Source organism: Tyto alba, unplaced genomic scaffold (assembly GCF_018691265.1).
Source record: "Tyto alba isolate M040663 unplaced genomic scaffold, T.alba_DEE_v4.0 Super-Scaffold_3, whole genome shotgun sequence".
Lineage (NCBI taxonomy): Eukaryota > Metazoa > Chordata > Aves > Strigiformes > Tytonidae > Tyto > Tyto alba.
In genome coordinates, this window is record NW_024881304.1 from 1,852,326 (window position 1) to 1,872,753 (window position 20,428).

The window sequence follows — 20,428 nt, forward strand, 5'->3', positions numbered from 1 at the left end:
CTTGGATTTATCACTCAGAACAGCCTTTGACAGGCTGTTTACATCCTTAGTCTTCTCACCATCAAATACTCCCTAAATTTTAGGTGAAAGGGATGCCTGATGTGCGGTCCCGAGCCCTTGTCCTCTTGAGGATGCTAATGAAATGAATGCGAGTGTCCCAATGTCAGCTTGCTGCAGCATCTCCATCACCCACTAGCCCCAGGGACGAGTTTTCAATCAGGCTGAGACAGAGGAGGTTGCTCCTGCGGCCAAGGGAGAGCAAGTGCCGGCTGCCAGAGCACTGACCCAGCCGAGCACGTCCTCCCTTATCAGCTCTCCTATCTCAGAGGTTTGCTGTGTTTGCTCTAGTGTGGACCTGCTGGGGAATGTCCTCTAGTTTCTCACCTCTGCCTTTTCCAAGCTGCACAGCAGAGTGTAGCTGTTTGGAGCACCGATCCCACCCCGCGCTGCTGGCCGGGGCAGGCCGGGAGGTTTTCTCAGGTGCTGAGCGGAGGAGGCAAGTGTACCTGGTTTGGCTTCCCAAGGGACCACCTGCATCCCGAAGCCAGGCAGAAGCACCTTCCAACAAGGCTTAAGCACGATGGCATTTAGCAGTAGGGTTTAAAGGCATATCTAACACGGGAGCAGGGTTTGCTGCCGCACGGGCAGGGCGAGAGGCAGGAGGCTGTGAAGCCAGCGTGGCTGAATGCTCCTGGCTCTGCGCAGGGGAAGGGGATGGTGAGAGAGGCCGAGCCTGCCTGTGCCCGGTCCCATCTGTCCATCCTGCATCCCGTGTCTCCATCTCACTGCTAGAGGAGGTAGGGCCAGATCCTGCAGCCTGGTGTTGGCCCTTCCTCCCCCAGGAGGGACGTGGCAGTGGTTTTTTGGAACTGTATCAGTGAAAACAGGATCCTCGGAGGGTCTGAGCAGCTGAGCTGAGGTTTTGCTATTGCTGGTCCCCAGGGGCAGGTGCCCCCATGGGGGCACAGCCCAACCCTCAGGGAGGGCAGAAATGCTGGGAGAAAGATAACAGAGAGGGGCTTTTCTCCAAGGGGAGAAGAGTTGAAGAGAACACCAGGCCAGACTCATGCTATAGGATGCCTGGTTAGCTGTACTGTCCTTTTGCCTTTGGTGCTTTTCTGTTTGCAAGAAGTTATGTTCTTCTGGAGGCGTGAGAGATATTTTGGGGTAGGAAAAATGCCCTGTGCAGTGATGCTCTCCCTTTTCTCCCCAACCTTCTGCAAACACATGGGTACTTCTCGCTTGAGATGTCTCACGCCTCCCCTGCCTGTGGCTGTTAGGACTGGTGATGGTGTTTCTTACCAGCAAAAATTGTGGTTCTGGAAAAGGAGCAGAGAAAGACGCTGGCAGGGGAACAAGAATCACACGCTGCTGGCCTGCAGAGCTATGAGTTACTGAGATGGTCGGTAAAGTGATGAAAGTTGTGGCTCTGGGGCTTGTCCCTGGCACCCAGGGCCGGGTGCTGGCTGTGCCGCTGCCCTTTGTGGGGTCTGCAGTGGCTCTGGCTCTGGTTGTGCTCCATGTTTGTGCTTCTAACCCTGGCTGCTGGTGGGGCTGGCTCTGCAAAGGTGTCCTCCCGACCCCAGCAGCAGACACCATCTGGTACAGCACCAGGGTCTGGAAGCCCTTTGGAGGATTTGCCACTGGCTCTCTACTGTTCACCGGGGCTTTATTTGCCCTCTCACAGGCAGGAGAGCGTTAGCAGCCAGTGCCGGCTCCAGCTCCATCCTCCCTCGGGCTGGATCCAGGCATGAGAGGAGGAGAGATGGGCTCTGGCCACCCCTTTCCCTCCACGTGGCTGAGGGAGTTATTGACAAACAAGTTAGTGCTCTGAAAGAAAAACGCTGCGGCATATTTGAAGCTGCCTCTTTGATCAATACTCAGCTGTGGCTGAGCCCGCTGCCGACTGGATTTCAGATGATGGCTGCAGGGGTAATAAGAGCCCTGGGATCAACTGTCTCGGAGATTATTACAGGATGAGATGCTTCGCTGCTTTACAATGTTTACTCAAGATTTATATTCCCTATGTGTATATAAGGGGGTTGTCGTCTTTTGTCGCTGGTTGATCATTTTGTGATGGTGGCATGCGCGCTGTTCCGTTAGGGTTTGCTTAGGGGTGTGCGTGCGGCAAGTTCAGTGCATGGAGAGGGGACAGGCTGGGGACGAGAGGGAGAGCTGGGAGGGGGGGGGCACCCTGGAGCTGGTGGCGGGAGGTGGGACTGTGAGAAGGTGCCCTCTGCTCTGATGCACACAGGCAGACAGGGACAGAGGCGTGTGAAGCCCATGGAATGGGCTTTTGCCCTTCCGGATGCTCTGCAGTGACAGATGTGGTTTCAGGGTGCCCCATCCATAGAGGGGGGCTCATGCCAAAGGAGAGGGCTTGTGCCATCCTCGTTCCTTCATCGTGGAGGAGGAAGAGCTGCGAAATCAGCTCCCCGGGGGGTCGTTCCTGCCTTGTACTTGGGTTGTTTGGCTTTGTCACGTGTGTTTGTTTTTCACCTTCTTGTCTTAACATTTCAGCTGTGTTTTCTTGCTTCGGGAGGAGGGCTGGGATGGTAGGATGCTGCGTGGACCTCTCTGGCCTGGTAGCGCAGGGCTGTTTTAATCTCCAGCAAAGATCTCTCCTTCCAGCTGTGTGCTCAGGTGCGGGAGGTTAATACACTTCACGCCGCTGGGGAAGGCGCTGAGATGAGGGTGATAACGGCTGCGCAGAGGGAAGTTAAATGAAGGCTTAGAAGGAGCAGCTCTCCCTCGGAGCAAATGTCCCTGGTGTTCTTGGCCCTTCCTTACTGGCTGTGGGGAGAAGCTGGGGACACCATCCCAGGCTCCCCAAGGAGCATCCCCCAGCATGGGCACAGGCATGGGGTGCTTTATTTCCCTGGGGAGGCTTGGGACACAGGGGAGGTGTTGCTGCCATTGCACAGGGCTGTTCAGTCTCCTCTTGCAGGGTGTTTGCCGTAATCCTGTTTTATAAATCCAGCCTTGGCCTTTGAACTCCCTGTGCCTCTCTGGTCTCTGCTCCGCTGCTTCCCAAGTTAAATTCACTGATCTGCCTAAGGCAGGAACAGCCAGGGCATACTTATTGCCATGTGGGGGCTGGGAAGAGAGATTTAGCAAAGCGTTGGACCAGTTTTCTCTTGGAAAACCACTGTGCAAAAATATTGGAGCAATGCAGGAGAGCTCCGGGTGCACTGGGGGAGAAGGGGCAAGGAGGAGGAGGTGAGCAGCACCCTTGACAGCTTGCTATGTCAGGCACAGTCCCCCTGTGCCCTGGCCCCTTGAGCAGCAGGGATGGTGACAGCAGGGACAGTCCCCTCTGCCTAGAGAGGAGGTTGTGGTCCCTGCCTGCGCCAGCTCCGATGCTCAGAGCATTTCCTACTGCCTCGCTCCCAGAAAGTTTGGGAGATCAGACCCCTCCAGAGTCACTGCTGTGGGCGAGCACGCGTGGGTGAGCCGTGCTCGGGGTGCGGTAGGTGAGCTTGTGGGTGATGGGGGCTGAGAAGTGAGGTCCTGGAGCAAAGCGGGGGAAAAACAGCAGCTGTGCATTCGGAAGTGCCATCCTCTAGGCAGGCGGAAGGTCACCCACCCTGTCCCCCCTCTCCTTTCCCACAAGGTTTTCGGGAGGGAGGGCAAGCACCCAGCCATGCCGCCTTCACCGCTGCCTGCCCATCCCAAATCCATGCCATCCCTGAGGCTCCTTAATCCTGGGCAAGCCGGTGTGCTGAGCAGGGAGCTCCCGACGGATCCGTCCGGGTGAGCAGTGAGGTGGAGAGGAGCACCGTGCGGAATACAAAAGAGACCGGGGCACGATAAAGCCCGCACAGCACCATCCCCCTCGCAGACCCCGCCGTCAGGATCTCCAGACACCAATCCCTTGCAAATCTCCTTCTGGCCTTTTATGACCTGCGGAGTCATTTCAATTTGGTGTTCTCAGCCTCTAAATCTCCTGTCCTTAGCCCTCGGTGACTTCTGGGGAAAGAACTGCGCTCCTTAAAGTGCCACGGCCAGGGCAGTCCCTGCACCAAAGCCTGCTGGAAATTCGCAGGTATTTCACACCCATGCTTTAGTTTTGATAATTCCTTGTAATTTTTCTTGCTGTTGGAACTGCTCAATTGACACCCCCAGGTCTCAAGCCCCCAGGATTTTTTGGTGGCTGCCGTGTACAGGCATGGGATCCCTGCCCAGCTCCCCGGTGCGCTGCCTGCATCCCGGGCATCTCACAGTCCCTGCACACAGCGCACCTTGAGATGGACTGATTGATCTGTAACACTTGAAAATAATGGTTAAATCATTATTAAGGATTAGAAATAATCCTTGAGCTGTATCGATCATGATGACATTATTCATGATGAACTCATTTGGTATTAATGGGGATGTCCTGCAGCAGTGTGTGGCTCTGGGCAGACCCATTACCTTCCCTGGTGAGACGTGGCCGGGGCGGGGGGGGCGTTGCTGGAGCAGAAGCACTTTCCCAGCCCTAACACACCACTCCAAGTCCTGCTTGTGAGCAAAACTATCCCAAATAGCCCCCTTGGGGACCCCATCCTTGTCGCCACAGTTTTGGAGGGTCCCAAACCCAGCAATCACCCATTCCGTTCATGCCAGCAGCCCGTCACTGGGCAGGAGGTGGCTGGGGCTCCTCTCTAGCACCAGCCAGGGGTGGGACGGGACAGGGCTGCTCCCATGGGACCCCCCCCAAGACGACATCACTGCAGGAGGGTCCCAAACAGGGACGGAGGTGGGCAGAGGATCCCCTGTTGCAGAGGAGGGATGGCTGGCTGCCCGTTCGGTCCCTCTCCCCTCCCAGTCCCCATCTTGGTCACGGGACCGCAATGTCTTCAGCGAGGAAGATGCTGCAGAAGCAACAGCTGGGGGGCTCTGGGGACCTTTCTCCTGGGGTGGGTGTCCGGCGGCGGGGTGGGAGCCAGCATAGAACCCTGCCGTGGCTGTGCCATCCTGCCACGGGCTCCCCCGTCCCTGCAACATGCTATTTATCAAACAAGAACATCTGGATTTATTTTTAAAACAAAAAAAAAAAACACCCGAAGTTGTGTCTGGTTCGACTTTGATGAATTGACATTTTCCAGAGGAAAAATATCTTCTGTTGAAGTGTCATTCCTGTGTGTAGCCGTCCCTTACTGCACCATTTGCAACCCTCCAGGCACTTCGCACAAGGCGATGAATAGTTAAAGATGTCCATAAATCTTACACTGGTCCATAATAAACAAACACACTCTTATCAAGTATAGAAAAATGCATATTTCATCACTGCTGCCTTAAACACGACTTGGAATAAATGTTCGCCTTTAATCAGCCATCTCAATATATAAACAGAGCACAAAAGCTTGCAGGAATGAGGTACAGAACTGGGCCACAGCTTTTCTAGGCAGCTTCAGGGAGGCAGGGCTGTGGCTCTGCAGGTAAGTACCCCACAAAACTGCCCTGAAAATTAACATTACTTGGCTTTTCTGTCCAGCCACACGTTGTCTCCCGTTCTCTTCTCTCTGCCACCGGAGCCATAGGTATTTTTGCTTCAGTGTTCAGCTGATAGCTGATCTTTCCCCTTGGATGCCGGCCATTGAAAGCAAACACTTTGATTTGGAAATCAAGATTAAAAAAAAAGAGAAAAGATTAAACAGGGAAGTTTCGACCAGAGCATGCCAAGATTATGCAGTGATGGATAAATGTTTCCCCTCATCTGATAAGAACAAGCTGCTTTCTCTGGCTGGGGAAGGCCAGATCTACGATGCCTTTCACCTCTCATCACCTTACTTTTGAGTACCTGTGCTTTACCACACTCCTGATGATACAGCACCCAGCGTCATGGCCCTGCTCCCTCTGTGCTGCTGTGACTGGGTGCTGCCAGGGATGGGTGCTGCTGGGGATGGGTGATACTGGGGATGGGTGATACTGGGGATGGGTGCTGCTGGGGATGGGTGATACTGGGGATGGGTGCTGCCAGGACTGGTTGATGCCAGGGATGGGTGCTGCTGGGGATGGGTGCTGCCAGGACAGTTTTGCTGCCGGGGATGGGTGCTGCTGGGGATGGGTGATACTGGGGATGGGTGCTGCCACTCTCCTGCAGGCACTGGGGGCACATGGAGACACCATGAAGCCTCGGGACATCCTTTCCCCCGAGTATCTGCTTGATAGGGCTGAGGCATTTTGCATCTCTGTGTACTGACAGGAGCAGTGGTGGAACTGGGGACAGTGGGGACAGTGGCTGCAGGACATGTGGCTGTGCCCAGGGCTCCTGCCCACCTCTCCAGAGATTGTCATCTTGTGTGTGCGTGCTCCTAGAGCCAGGCACTCTCCAGGCCCTGGGGAAGTAAATTCCCAGGGATGTAGCTGGACTTCACTGCCGCCGCAGTGGGCTCCCACCGGCACGCTGGGTCCCCGCTGAGCGCAGGAGTGCTGTTTCACTCTGGGGTTTGTGGTTCACAGCATGAAGGTCGGGTGCGCAGTAGCACTGGGAATCTTACGCACATCTCTGCGGTGCTGCCCAGGCGGTGATTTGGGGTTGTTGTTTGACCCAGAATGTCACCCCATTGTCGATGCTCCTTCCTCCACCTTCCAGCTGATTCGGGGGGGCTGGAGGTGGTCAGGGCTCCCCTCCCTCCCCGTGCTCTGGCTGCTGGCATTCGCTTGTGTGGAGCAGAGCGTGTCCCATCCCACTGGGGGACACAGGAAAATGAGGAGCAGGCAGCACAGCAGCGCTTGCTGTAAGTCACATCTTTGCCTGATGCATCTCCCGCAAACTCACTAGGGAGCCTTCCTGGGCTGCGACTGCCTCACAAGCCTCATGGCCAATTAACCTCGTACAGATTAGCCACTCACCCTCAGGAGCTGAGACCTCCACAGCATGTATTCCAGTGGCTGGTGGGGAGCAGGCGGGCTCTGCCGGGTGCTGCGAGGCTGCGGAAATAAACCCCGCAACCCTGCAAGCAGTGGGGGTGCCCGGCACCCAGGGGTCTGGGTGGCCCTCAGCTCTGTGGGCTGGCTCAGGACACTTTTGTGTCCTTTGAAGCCTCACGCGCTTTAGTGGGAGAAGGTTGTGCTTGCCCCAGCCTTGGGTGGGAGCGGGCCAGGCAGCTCAGCCCCGGAGCCTCCGGCTGCAGGCAGCGTTTGCAGGCAGAGCTGCTGCATCTCGTAGCTGGTTCCTCTCCTGCTCGCCAGCTCCTGGGAGCGCTGGTGTGTTGCAGACAGGCTCAGTGCCACAGAGCCGACGGCCCTGGGCGTGCGATGGGGTGAAGGAAGGCACGGACATGTGAAGGGGTTAATCCAGGTGGGCAGAGCTGCCCATTGCTGGGCCCCAGCGCTGGGGCATTTCGAGGGGGATTTCAGAGCGTTTTTGAAGGGTCTGCCCTGCCCTGCAGAGAGCTGGGGGCCATCGGCACAGGGACCCGTGTTCAGCTCTTGCCCTGCACCACAAATGAGAGCCTGCCCGTCTCCAGCAGTAACGCCAACAGCCGCCCGGCTGCGATGGCTCAGCCCTGGTTGAGTTCAAGTGGCAGCAATTCCTGTGGAGACACTGGCTTGCTCAAGGAAAGTCAGGAGTTAGCAGAGAAACACCGAGACGTCCTTCTCCAGGCATTGCTGCCCGCAACCTCTTCTCCTGCCCCACTGCTTACCTGGTGAAAGGGTGGCAGGGTCCTGGGGGATCCCCCAAACAGAGGGATGGTGTGTGCCAGCACGGTCCGGCGTTGACATGGGCAATCCCTGGCTCCTCTTGCTTTCCCTGGGCTCACTTCTCCTCTCCCACTTGCTTTGCAGAGACTTGCCAACGCGGCGGAGAAGTTCCAGAAGGCTCACCGCTGGCAGGACAACATCCGGGTAAGGCTCTGCGCGCGCCCCGGCTGCTCCCACCCCTTCCCTCCTGGACACTGAGCTCTGCAGAGGCACCAGCCTCAGGGATCACTCCCAACACAGGAATCGGCTCCTCATCTCATCCCTGATTCCATCCCTCGGATCTTCCTTCTCTCCTCGCCCACGTTCTCAGCTCCCTCGTGGGTTACTGGTGGCCGTGCCGTGCTGCTCAGCACGCAGGCGGCCCCGGCACCGCCGCCTGCCAGCACTAACGAGAGCAAATGAAGCGATTTTGAGCTTGTTTCCAGCCTCTCCTCTGCCTGCACACCCCGTGAGGAGAAGGCAGGAGGTGAAGGTCCAGCTGGCGACTCAACACTGGGTTTGGGGGCTGGGGAGACTCTTACCTGCCCCCCCCCCCCCCGCCATCTCTGGCAGCTGGTGGGTTTGGTGTTGAGCGGGGTCTCGCGTGGGGTGACGGCAGTGGTGGCTCATCCGCGGCACCTGCCAGCACTTGCAGTGGGGGCTGTTTCTGGGGAAAGGAGCAATCTGGGCTGCGAGAGGGAAGGTTTGGGTTTAATGATTGCATTTGACTTTGTAATTCTGGCGGTGATAGCGCTCAGCGGGAACCTGAAGGATTCTGTCTGGAAATGCTCTCAAATTATAACACTAATACAAAAGGAAGGAAAGATTGTTTTCCTTCCAGTGCAAACAGGGTCTATGATAAAAAAAATGCTCCTGAGCCACCCAGCCCCTTCCTCTGGGTCAGGCCAGATCCTGCCCAGCCCCGGGGAACCCCCTTCAGTCACCGAGGGGACAGCCCTGCTGCCAGGCCTTGCTGGTGTGTTTTAGGGGGTATTTCTCTGTCTGCAACCACGATCCGCTCAGGGAGGAGAGGAGATGAGGACCCGGAGCCACATCCCACTCATGCAGACCCTCCTGTCGTTAACGATGGTCATTGGGGTTAGATGTGGAGAGCGAGAGGCAGGGGGAGAGGAAGAGAAGGCAAGGTGTCGACCTCCTTGGCTTTCGTCCACCATGTGGCCGGTGTGGGGTGGACACTCGTGGCTGATACTCGTCCCCCCCAGGAGCTGTGTCCCGTAGGCACCCGGGGAGGCTGAGCTCGCAGGGGTCTTCCCGTCATTAGCAGAAGCAGCCTCGCTAAGGAGAGGTGAGGTGTCCCCGCTGTCCCGGCCGTCCAGCAGACAGTTGTCACTGGCACCAGCGGTCACTGAGACCTTTCTGCATGAGAGCGCTGCTGAATTACTGCCGCCTCTTCCCAGGAGTCCAGTGGAGGGGAAGTTAAGAGGATAACGAGGTTTGGTGCGGGCACCAGCTGATGCCAGCGCAGGTGCCTCACCAGCACCTCAGCTGCGGGCTCAGGGCTCCAGGGGGGGGCTGAGAGCAGCGCCGGGGGAGCCACGGGCATCTCCCACGGGCTCTAATCTCCATCCCTAGTGCTGGCCTGATCGTGGGTGTCCCCCAGGGTCAGGAGCCCCAGGGCAGCCTATCCCTGAGCAGCACCCAAATCTTGGTCATGGGCACCCCAAGGGCATCGTGGTGGCCCCGTGCGCCCTGGGCTGGGCTGGCACACAGGGGTGGGTGCCCTGTGGCTGGGGCACAGGCAGAGCTGGAACAAGGTCCCTGCATTTTGCAGCAATCCTCGCTGCTTCTGCTCATCCCCTGGGCCCCTCTGCAGCCCCAGAGAGCTCCTCTCCATCCAGACCCGTCTGCCTTCCGCTGCGAGGGGGATAACAGTCAGGATACAAAACATGCCAGCGAAGGCTGTAGCTCTGGGGAACTCTTGGCTCGTTTTGCCATTCACGGCACAAACCTTTCAGAAATCCACTTTTGCAGAAAAAAATATTTTTAATAGCACTGTTTGCAACCACTTAATCAAGGTAATTAGGAGCGAGTCACCCAGAAACAATGTGCAGCGATGCGTCACCGCGGAGCTCGCCGCAGCTTTATCAGGACAGCCCAGACCTGGCTGGGACACTTGATGGACTGGCCCGGCTCTGCGCACAGCACCCGGGGTGCTGGGCGTCTGCTCCCCCACGGCAGGCAGCCCTGCCAGCCCCTGCCTGCAGCAGCTCGGGTTGCTGGGCAGAGCAGAGAGATGGAGGGGCTGCATGAATGGCTCTCTCTGCCAGGGTTGAACCTCTTTTTGCCGTCCTTCGTCTGTAAAATGGCAGGGCACGGGCAGACCTGCGTGCCAGCACCGGTGACGGTGGCTCCGCTGTCGCTCCCGGCCTGTTGCCGGTGCTGGCGTGGGCAGCGGGCAGGGCAGGCAGCGGCGCAGCATCCCCAGCTCCTCCTCTCCTCCCCACCGAGCCGCTTGTTCCTCCTGGCCGCAGCTCTCCCCTCCTCTCCCAGCGTGTCGCGTCCTCACCTCGCGCCGGAGTCGATGACAGATTGTGGCGAGCGCGGTTATTTTTGTGTTTCCATCCGAAGGCGCGCCGGCAGATGCTGAGTGTTTGCGCTGCATTAGTGCTAATGGCAGCCCCATTAAACCTCGCTGCAGATGGGTTGCTATGGAAGTCCGGGGGAAAATGAAACAGGAGCAGGAGCCCGGGCGGGTGGGAGGCTGCTGCCAGCAGCCGCTCACGACCCATCTCGATGAGGAAAGTTTCTTCTTTCTCGCCTGTTTTTTTGGTGTTCTCAGCCGCACACCCATCATGTTGGCCTTTCTGAAGGGATTGAGTCCAGCCTCCCACCTCAGGGGGATTTGCAAAGTGCCTCCTGATTCCCAAAGCACTGCCCCCCTGCTCCACACTGTCCTGCCCCATCCCTGCTCCTTGTCCTCACCCACCCCCATGCCCCTCCTCATCTCCCGGCTGTGCCAAGCCGGGGCCATGTCCCCACGTGTCCCAAGCTCCCCTGGACACTGGGGCATTTTCCTCGGCCAAAAGCAGTCTTGGCCCCCAGGTGACCCATGCAGTAGGACCCGGGCACCCTTCACGTTGTTCCTCCAGCTTGTTTCACCCTGGGGCTGGGTGGCAGCTCAGGGTAGCACAGTGGGCAGGGACAGGGGGACAGCGGGAAAGGCTGTGGTGTGGGGCCATTGTATCACCCTTGGTGATTTGGAGGGGGAGAGGCTGTGCCCTTCCCCACCTGCACAGCGAGGGTCTCTCAGGGATGCACGTTCACCCACCAGTGAAGGCTGGCGGAGCCCCAGAAAGGCAAGAGCTGGGTCCCATTGCCACAAGGTGGGCTCCCACCACCGGGCACTGCATCCACCTGGCACTGGTATGACAAGAGATGACAAAAATCCCCCAGTTTGCTGTGGCCTAACCAACTAGTTTTCCCAGTGAGAAGCTTCTGGCCTCTGGGCTCCAGGGTTCTGCAGGGGTTCTGCTAGGTCAGGCTGGCTGCACTCTGTGCAGAGCCACAGAGGTCTGTCCCTCAAAGCACATCAGGGCTGTCCCCCTGCTCTGGATGTCCCCTGCCCTGTCCCCCAGCCGTGGCAGTGGTGCTGAGCCCCCCGTGCAGACCATCCCCAGCAGCAGATGGAGGCGCCTGGGCTGCAGCCCACACCGCAGTGCTGTTTGCCCGCTTGCCGTCCTCTGTTTGTCAGCCTGTTCAGGCAAGAGACCTGCAAAATGTACCTATAAAAATGCTGGAAGGTCGAGTTTTTTGCTGCCATCCTTTGTATCCGTCCTCGCTGACAAGCTGCCATGCTGCCCGACCGGTGTCCCAGCCAGCTCCGCGTCCTCCCAGCTCCCCTCCAACCGCATGCTCCGCTTTCCTCCGGGATTTTCCAGTGCCTTAGGTTCTTTCCCAGACCTTCAGCCCCATCCCACGGGGACCCGGGTGTCCCACACCCCCACGGCGCGTGGGAGCAGAGGACACTGTCGAGGGCGCAGATCTGCGCTGCCGGCTGCAAAGCGCATCCCAGAGCATCATCATCCTCACTGCGTGTCAGTTTGCTGCGGCGGCCAGAGCTATTTGTCCCTTTAAGGGACACTCTGACGCTGCAGAGAGCCATCCCTGCATTTATGTGCACTTGGCAGGATTATATAAATTGCCTTTAAAAGTTGACTTCTTTATAAGCCATTTTCTGCTTCATAAAGTGTTTATTACTGTTGTTTTTCTCCCAGTCCTTCTTCCTCGCTGCATTTTCCATTGCTACACTGGGAAGCTCCCCTCTTCTTCTGCCTGCTGCCCCCCTGCCTCCCACATCTCCCCACCTTTCAGGAGAGGAAAGGGGTGTTTGAAGGGTCAGAGCCCAGCAGGTCCATTCTCCTTGGGAAAAAAAAAAAAATAGCTCTACACTGAGCTGCGGATTTAAGGGCTGCTGGAAATAGAGTGTAACTGCTGGTTTCAGCACGGGTAGTTTTGGGGTGCTGTGGCGTGCGTGGAGGTGGCAGAGCGAACACGGGCGCCGGGCAGCCCCACGCTGCTGCCTCCATCCATAACCCCCGCCTGCAAGCCCGCGAGCGAATAACAAAGCCCAGACAATTTCAAGCTCCATTAGAAACAAAACTCCGGGGAAAACAGGATCGCTGTTTGCCAAATGGGGAAGGACAGGAGGAATAACAGAGATTGGGCTCCCGGCCGCCCAGGAGAGGTGAGGGGTGAAAGGGGGGGACGTGGCAGCGCGGCCCCGGGTGCAGCACCCCCCGGGCGCGGGGCCCCGGGGCCGGCGGCTCCGTCCGGCACGGCCGCGGTGCGCCCAGCTGCGGTGGGAGCGGCGGCCGTGCCACACCGTGCGTGGGTGCCGGCGGCTGTTCCCGTGGGCTCGCCGCGGCGATGCCGGCAGGGCTTTGTGTTCAAAGCGGCGTTAGAAGGGCGAGCGCCAGCTCCTCATCCCCCTTTCATTTTTCTCCTCCTTTAATTACAGATCCTACTTATCGGCCGAGAACAGAAAGATCGTCGCCATAACCTTGCACTTGCCCTTGTTGAAGGTTTACCTAAAAAGTTAGAAAATAAAATCAAATACTCTAATTTGCAGTCATCTTGCCATTTCAAACCCAGTTTTCATTACAGCACAGAAAGTGCATTGAAGCTGTGTTTATAACCCCCTTTTAGATAACAAATCACATTTTCTTTTGGCTGGCAAGTGTGTAGAATTGATATTTTTTTTTTTTCAGTTTAATGGGTTTGTGTGTTCAGGAATGATCTCCATCAACTGAGAGTCTTTATTGTGTTTGATATAATGTCAGCTTTCATTACGCTCGGAGAATTACTGTGTTAAAGCACCAACCTTGCTGTAGAGCCATTCTGGCCAAAAAGCAGAACAAGAAAATCATTCACAAAACCCCCGTGTCGGTGCCGTTCCCTCTTAAAATCCAAGGACGGGGCTTGAGGGGCCTCCCTTCGCCCCCTTCACTGCAAGATGCTCGGGCCCCCCGTGGCAGTCCCATGGGGTGCGCTGGTTTGATGTGGGGGCTGCCGGCTCTCCTCCCAGTGCTGCCATCCTGTCCCACCCCGTCCCATCCTGTCCTGTCCCTGGCAGGGCAGGGGGTCCCCGGCAGCCACCGGCTCTGCGTGGGTGCTGGCATCTCCGCGGTGCCCGGGTGCGGCGGAGGGGAGATGCAGCCACGTCTCATTTGCGGCAGCCTCGGAGGAGCAGGAGTGGACAGGAGATGCCGTGTAAAGAAGAATAGCTGGCGAGGCGTGATCAGATAAAACATCTTCTGAGGGAGATGAAAAAACTGTTGACGGGTCACTTAAATATTTCCCTAGCTCTGTCAGAGAGGCAGAGGGAGGAAATTGCTTTTAAAAAAAAAAGATGCCAAGGCAGATTACGATGACTGTTTCCACCTGTCCTGGGTAATGCATACGGTCTCCGCTGCTGGGTAGGATGCGAGGGGGCTTGCGTGGCGAGGGCTGCAGGAGAGGCACGGTCCCCACCAGACTGGTCCCGGGTCCAACCGACAGCCCGTGGTGGCTGGGGCTAACCAGGAATATTTTCCACTTCCCAGGACTGGGGAAGGATTCATCATGATGGGTATGAACAAGGACAGCTCTAGCTCTGTGGAAATAAAAGGTTCAGCCCCTATCAGCCACTGCCAGTGGTCTTCCTGACACCAGGAGCCAGGCTTGGCTGGGATTGCAGGAAGGAATTTCTCCCAGGAATTCGTCTGGTCCCTCTGGGAGCCCCCAGGAAGGGCCCTCGGCCGGTCCCATCCTGCTCCTCCCAGTGCGAGCGGGCTTGGCGGGGGCGATGCTGAGGTGGGGACGCGCTGTGACCCGCTGCTTGTCCCCTGCTGCCACCCGGCCTCGGTGCAGACGCGAGGCTGCGGGTACTGCAGGCACAATAGGAGCTGCGGGAGCTGTGTGGCGTGCTGCAGGCTATCTCCCATGCGAAAGGTGCGACTATAAGCAAAATTTGTGGCTATTTCGGTGTGCTTAATGGTTCAGGGACATGAAGAACTCCCTCAATATTCACTGCCCATTGTAAGTGCTAATGGCAGAGGAAAGATGGGCTGGTGAGCAGAGCTGTCGGTGCTGTGCGGGCATGCCAGCTCCCTCTGGCTCTCCCTCTCCCCCAGCCACTGAATTGCCCGCGGGTCTGAGCAGGCACAGATCCGAGCCACCTGGCTTGTCCCCACATCAGCACGCCGTGGGCTGGGATGCTGTCCCTGCCACCAGCCCCGACCAGCCCCATCCAGCGACTGGGAAACAGGCTGGTGCCAGCTTGGGATCCAGCTTGTCTTCCCCGCCACCCTCGGAGTTCCTCCTAACTGCCTGGAAGGCAAACCGCTGCAGGAGCTGGCTCTTCCGGAGCCAATTAAGTTTTGAAAAAAGATTTCCTGACCACAGAGGTCTCCCGTGCCACTCAGAGAAGTGAAACGCACAGCCTGAGGGCTGAGAGGGACCAAAATGAGTGCGGTGCTGCGGGAGCTACCTGCAAAACCACCCCGAGGAGCTGCAGCATCCCCAGGGCATGCGATCAGCAGGGTGGCCCCTACAAGACAACAGCGAGGATCCTGCGGAGGACAGCAGATCCGTGGGAGAAGGATTAGCCAGCTCAGGTGATCTTATAGAAAAGCTACAGGGAGAAAGCGAGCCGTGGCCCCTCCGCTGTGACCCTGCTGGCTTCATGCTCCGGCTGGACGGGCTGGAGCGAGGAGCTGATGTGCCACCGACAGCTCCTTCTGAGGCTTTTTTGGGGCAGTGGCAGCTGTGTGCGTGGTGTGGTTTGATTGCCACCTCGTTAGAGCACTGACTTGGAGGTTTGGGCCAGCACCTCTCCATCCTGACGTCGCCAGGCTGCAGTGGGATAGCAGAGCACCGACCTTTCTAGCGTTATTTTTAGTTGCTGTAATTGTTTGGGGTGAAAAAAGACCTATTTGAGTGCTCTTGGAAGAAGGCTGTGAGGGGGGTGTCAGGGAGGAGTGCCCCTCACTGCCCACCCAAGACACCCTGTGCTCCTCCTTGTCGTGGGCTTTGGCTCAGACCTGGTCTGCCAGCACGTGGCCAGGGAGGCCCCGTGCCAAAGCAGAGTCCTCCCCGGGGCTGCTGGCAAAGCTCCAGTTTGCAGCTCTCCAGAAGCTCACAGCCTAGTTTTTCCTGGATGTTTTGGTGTAAAATCAGCAAAGAAGTGGAGCACGGGGGTGCTAGGGAGGGCTCAAGGGGGACGAGCAGGACCTTGGGTCTCCCTGGGGGGCCTCCGGCACGCAGCATCCCTGGAGCCCCATCCAGGGTGTCCCACCTGGGTGAAGCCCTGGCGGGGGGCTGCCCAGTGACACCAAACCCCAGGGGTTTGGTGCAGACACAGTGGCTTTGCTGGAGAAGCCTGGGCAATGGCTTCAGCAGCGTTTGCACAGCCCTCTGCGATTGCACTTAACTCCCAAAGTCCCTTCCCCCCTAACTTGCACGGAGGGTTGAGGAGACTGAAATAACGCCGCGCTTATCCGCTAGCAGCACGGCGCTTGCCATGCCATTACGCAGATGCCGTCTGGCAATTACGGTGCAAGAAAATGGGCAGCATTTAACAGATCATCGAGGAGCAGCTACCCAGCATCCGCCTCCCCCTTCCACATGAACCGGCGAGTGCTTTTTGCAGGCTCGTTTTCAAGCACGGGGACAATGTTTTGCCCTGAAATCCCTTGACATCTTCACCCCCTTGTTTTCTTTATTGGTATTTATTCTGAAAGGCTCTAGAAATACCAGTGCTATTTACACAGACCGGGTGCTGGGTTTTACATGGACTGGAGGAGGAGGAGAGGATTACATGAAGAAGGCAAGTCTGTGAAGAAGGCAAGAAAACAAATATTAGGGAGAGGAAAATGTAGGACCCTGTGTTGCCGGCGGGAGACCCCCAGTGTCTCTTTAGAGCGTCTCTGCAGGGCTCTGTCCCCTCCTTCCTGGAATAAATTCTCACCAGCTCCACCAGGCTCTGGGTGCTGAGGACACGGATGCCCTGCCAGCTCCCACGGGCTCCCTTCGCACCCCGTGACCGCCGCCAGCATCAGTGGGGTTGTGGAAAGGAGAGCAGAGCCTGTCACCAGGGCACGTCACGGGGCCAGGGCCACGGCGGTACTGGCTGTCCTACATGTGCCATCTCACGTGTGCAAACCTCAGCCGCAGCGTGCAGTGGGGCTGGGACCTCACTGGGCTGCTCCTGGGGTCGTCAGGGCTTGAAAAAGCACATGGAAAGGGCTCTGTGATCCCTAGGGAAAGCAGGGGGAGAGGTGTCCTTCCAGGAGGTCGGCTCCCCGCGCCGTGCTGTGCCATGGGAGCGCTGGAGCCGGTGAAAGCAGGACCCGTGGACTGGCTCTCCTCCCCCAGCATCACCTCGCGCCCTCCCACCCACCGCGTGACAGAGGGGATTCGAGCTTTTTGGGGGAGCCGACGGAAGATAAAATGAATAACAAAGCACCTTCTGGATGGCTGTTGTTAGTCACACTCACTTCTGATTAAAGATCATTAAACATGAAATTAGCTCGTTTGTGTTACGGGTCTCCCGGGGGTTCCTTTAATTAGGAAGTGCAGATGGCCCTGGACCCAGGGAGACGGCAGCGCCGGCGAGGGGCAGGGCGTGCGTGGGGCCGGCAGCGGCGCAGGGAGGGCATCTGAAGAGAAATTAATTCTTTTTTTCCCTTTTCTTGTTGTTGTAAACCCCTCAGCATTTCACAACAAATCACAGATAATTAATAAGTACATTCCCTTAATGACTAGGCTTTTTAATAACAGAAATTGGAAGATGCGTCGATTTTTTTTTTTTTCACTTCCCCCTCTTGGTGCTGCCTTATCACTGTGATTAGGGTCGCAGTGCCCATGAGAGGGCCAGGCCCCTCTGCCCAGGAGGATGCTGAAACTTCCCTTTGCAGTCCCCATCCCGGGGGGGACGTCAGCCACGCAGCCTGCCAAGGTCCCCCTGCCACCAGTGCCACTGAGAGCAGCATCCCCGCTCCGGGGGCTTTCCCAGCTCTTGGTTGTCTTGTGTCTTAGCAGCCTGAAGCAGCAGCAAACCGCTCTGTGGAGTGGGTTTGTGGTGAGAGGACAACACCAGTGAGGGGTTAGTGACTGCCAGCTCCCAGTGGGGCCGGGATGGTGGAGCGGGTGGTGCTGGCTGCCTGGAGAGCTGCTCAGACCTGCTGATGCCTTTCCCCCGCACGAGCCCGTGGCCAGGCTGGGCTGGGTGTCACAGTGTCACCATCACGAGCCCGTGGCTGGGCTGGGTGTCACAGTGCCACCATCACGGGCCCGTGGCTGGGCTGGGCATCACAGTGTCACCATCACGAGCCCGTGGCCAGGCTGGGCTGGGCGTCACAGTGTCACCATCACGAGCCCGTGGCCAGGCTGGGCTGGGCGTCACAGTGTCACCATCATGAGCCCGTGGCCAGGCTGGGCTGGGTGTCACAGTGTCACCATCACGAGCCCATGGCCAGGCTGGGCTGGGCGTCACAGTGTCACCATCACGAGCCCGTGGCCAGGCTGGGCTGGGTGTCACAGTGTCACCATCACGAGCCCGTGGCTGGGCTGGGTGTCACAGTGCCACCATCACGGGCCCGTGGCTGGGCTGGGCATCACAGTGTCACCATCACGAGCCCGTGGCCAGGCTGGGCTGGGCGTCACAGTGTCACCATCACGAGCCCGTGGCCAGGCTGGGCTGGGTGTCACAGTGTCACCATCATGAGCCCGTGGCCAGGCTGGGCTGGGTGTCACAGTGTCACCATCACGAGCCCATGGCCAGGCTGGGCTGGGTGTCACAGTGCCACCATCACGAGCCCGTGGCCAGGCTGGGCTGGGCGTCACAGTGTCACCATCACGAGCCTGTGGCCAGGCTGGGCTGGGCGTCACAGTGTCACCATCACGAGCCCGTGGCCAGGCTGGGCTGGGTGTCACAGTGCCACCATCATGAGCCTGTGGCCAGGATGGGATGGGTGTCACAGTGTCACCATCACGAGTCTGTGGCCAGGCTGGGCTGGGTGTCACAGTGCCACCATCATGAGCCCGTGGCCAGGCTGGGCGTCACAGTGTCACCATCACGAGCCCGTGGCCAGGCTGGGCTGGGTGTCACCGTGCCACCGTCCCCGGCCCGAGCCCATGGCCAGGCTGTGTGCCGCAGCGGCGGCATCAGAGCAGGAGCGGGGAGGACGGGGATGCAGTCAGCGCCGTTACAGTTTGGCTGGGTTTCTGCTCGGGGCCTGGATCGCTTTCCTCGTTAAATAATAACAGCAACAATCATCCCAAAGCGCTGCCTGTGCGTGCGGGGAGGACGGCTGGTTTGCACGGCGGCTGCTGACGGCTGATTGAGTGGCAGACATGTTAGTGCCGCGACGGCTGCCGGTGCGCTGCATCGCGCGCGCGTCCCGGCACGCAGAGAAGAGTCTCCGAGTGCCCTTTAATTACCCCTTCTGATGGCGCACGAAACGCTGTTGTGACAGCATTGCTGCTCTCCAAATTGCCTCTTTAGGAATTTTATCAGCTGCCTCGCATCCTGACACGTGGGGAAGAGAAATCCAAGCAGACCTTTCTGCCTAAATAGGCTCTAAATACCTCAAATTAATGATGTCCGTTTCTCCGCGGAAGCGAGGATGCTCTTCTCCCTGTTTCTGCCACCCAGGGAGGGGAGCTGCCCGTGCCCGGCTCTCCTGTGGCTCCTGATGCCCGCAGCAGGGCTGAAGCATCCCAGGCACGGGGACACGGTGCAGCCTCACACCCGGTCTCAGCGCAGCGGCCACGGTCACGCCGGTGGCACTGTCACGGGGCTGTTTGGCCACGGTGGGGGCTGTGTGTGGCCCCGTGCCGCTGCGGTTTGGCGGCAGCTGTGAGCGGAGGGAAGTGCAGCAGGCAGGGACCGATCCTTGGTGGGTGGATGAGGGGGGATGTGGGGTCTCAGCCCTGTCTCAGGGACAGCGTGGGATGCGCAGGGTTCGGTCCCCTGCAGTGTGGTGGCTGCCAGCAGCACGGCGGAGGTGCTGATGACTAAGGGGGAGGGAGGGTGGCGACGGGGACCCTTGTGCCAACCCCATCCCTGCCTGGCTCTAACTCAGCTCTCCCTTTTCTCTGCAGGAGGAGGACATCGAGTACTACGACTCCAAGGCCGACACTGAATACGTGAGTACCATCCCTGCTGCGCTGCTGACACAGTCACCGCCCCGTCCCGGGGCTGAGCCCCACGCCAGGGCTGTCCCAGCCCCGTGGAGGGGGGGCACGGCACAGCATTTGTTACAGCCAGCGTAACAAAACTCGGCAGTGGGCAGCAAGCGCCCGGCGCGCAGCCGTGTCCCCCCAGCCGAGCCGTGGTGGCATCTGTCTGCCGGCGCCGGGCCCGGCAGCAGGCAGGTGGGCAGGTCGCTCCGCTGCCTGCGAGTTTCTAAAATTAAAGCAGGCATCTGAAATTCAAATGAAGAGCAAACCTTTAATTAGAGACTGAATCTAATTCTCTGCCCCCCTCCCGGCACAGCCGTCCTGTGATTTCTGGCAATCAGTGCTTTAAATACAGACCCAACGGCTCCGCTCTCCCGGCGCTCCCGAGGGGGCTGGCATTTGCCATCTCCTCGGCACGGTGACGGCACTCAGGTGCCGTGGGCGCCGGGCGCTCCGTCGGCGATGGCTGCTGCTCCGCAGCACCCCACTTCCCCGGCACCCAGCTCCTACATTGTGCCGTGCCGGGGGATCCTTCTGAAATAGGGGCTCACCGAGTCGGTGATGCTCTGGGTGCGGGACCGCTGGGGAGTGGGCAGCTGGCTGGGAGCCCCAGGCAGAGCGGGGTGGGGGTTTGGGGGCAGCCAGTGCCCCGGCTCCAGTCCTGGCCCCAAAACGGAGCCGGCAGCAGATGTGTCATCGGGGGACGATACCGCAGCGGGAGCAGGGGTGCAGCAGCACGTGGCGTTGGCAGCAAACCGCTTGCAAACCACATGGCCTCGTCTGAAAATAACACCTGAGTGTCCACACGAGCTTTCGGAAGGCCCTGTGCCGATGGGAGGGGAGGATCCGGGCTCGATGGGGTCCCATCAGCTCAGGGACGTGCCCTTAGGGGAGCTCCGGCTCTCACCCCGCCTTGGAGGTGATGCCTCCCAAAGCCAGGGGCGGGCTGGAGCGGAGGATGGATGCCTTCAAAGCCGGTTACGGACAAACCACCGGTGCCATTGTCCCCAGGCAGTGACAGCAGGATGGGTCCTTGGCAGGGGAAGCCGGCCACAGGGAGTCTGCGAGGTGGGACGGA

The 20,428-nt window shown here is 58.7% G+C and overlaps 1 protein-coding gene across 2 annotated transcripts in view; it reads left to right on the forward strand.

Annotated features, from left to right (window-relative positions):
* CACNA2D2 (calcium voltage-gated channel auxiliary subunit alpha2delta 2) overlaps nucleotides 1-20,428 on the forward strand; it is a 222,560-nt gene that overhangs the window by 169,048 nt on the left and 33,084 nt on the right. For both annotated transcript variants that reach the window (XM_042799591.1, XM_042799593.1), the window contains exons 4-5: nucleotides 7,774-7,833; nucleotides 19,273-19,317. In XM_042799591.1, coding sequence (XP_042655525.1) covers nucleotides 7,774-7,833; nucleotides 19,273-19,317 — 105 coding nt within the window. The remainder of the gene's footprint in view (nucleotides 1-7,773; nucleotides 7,834-19,272; nucleotides 19,318-20,428) is intronic.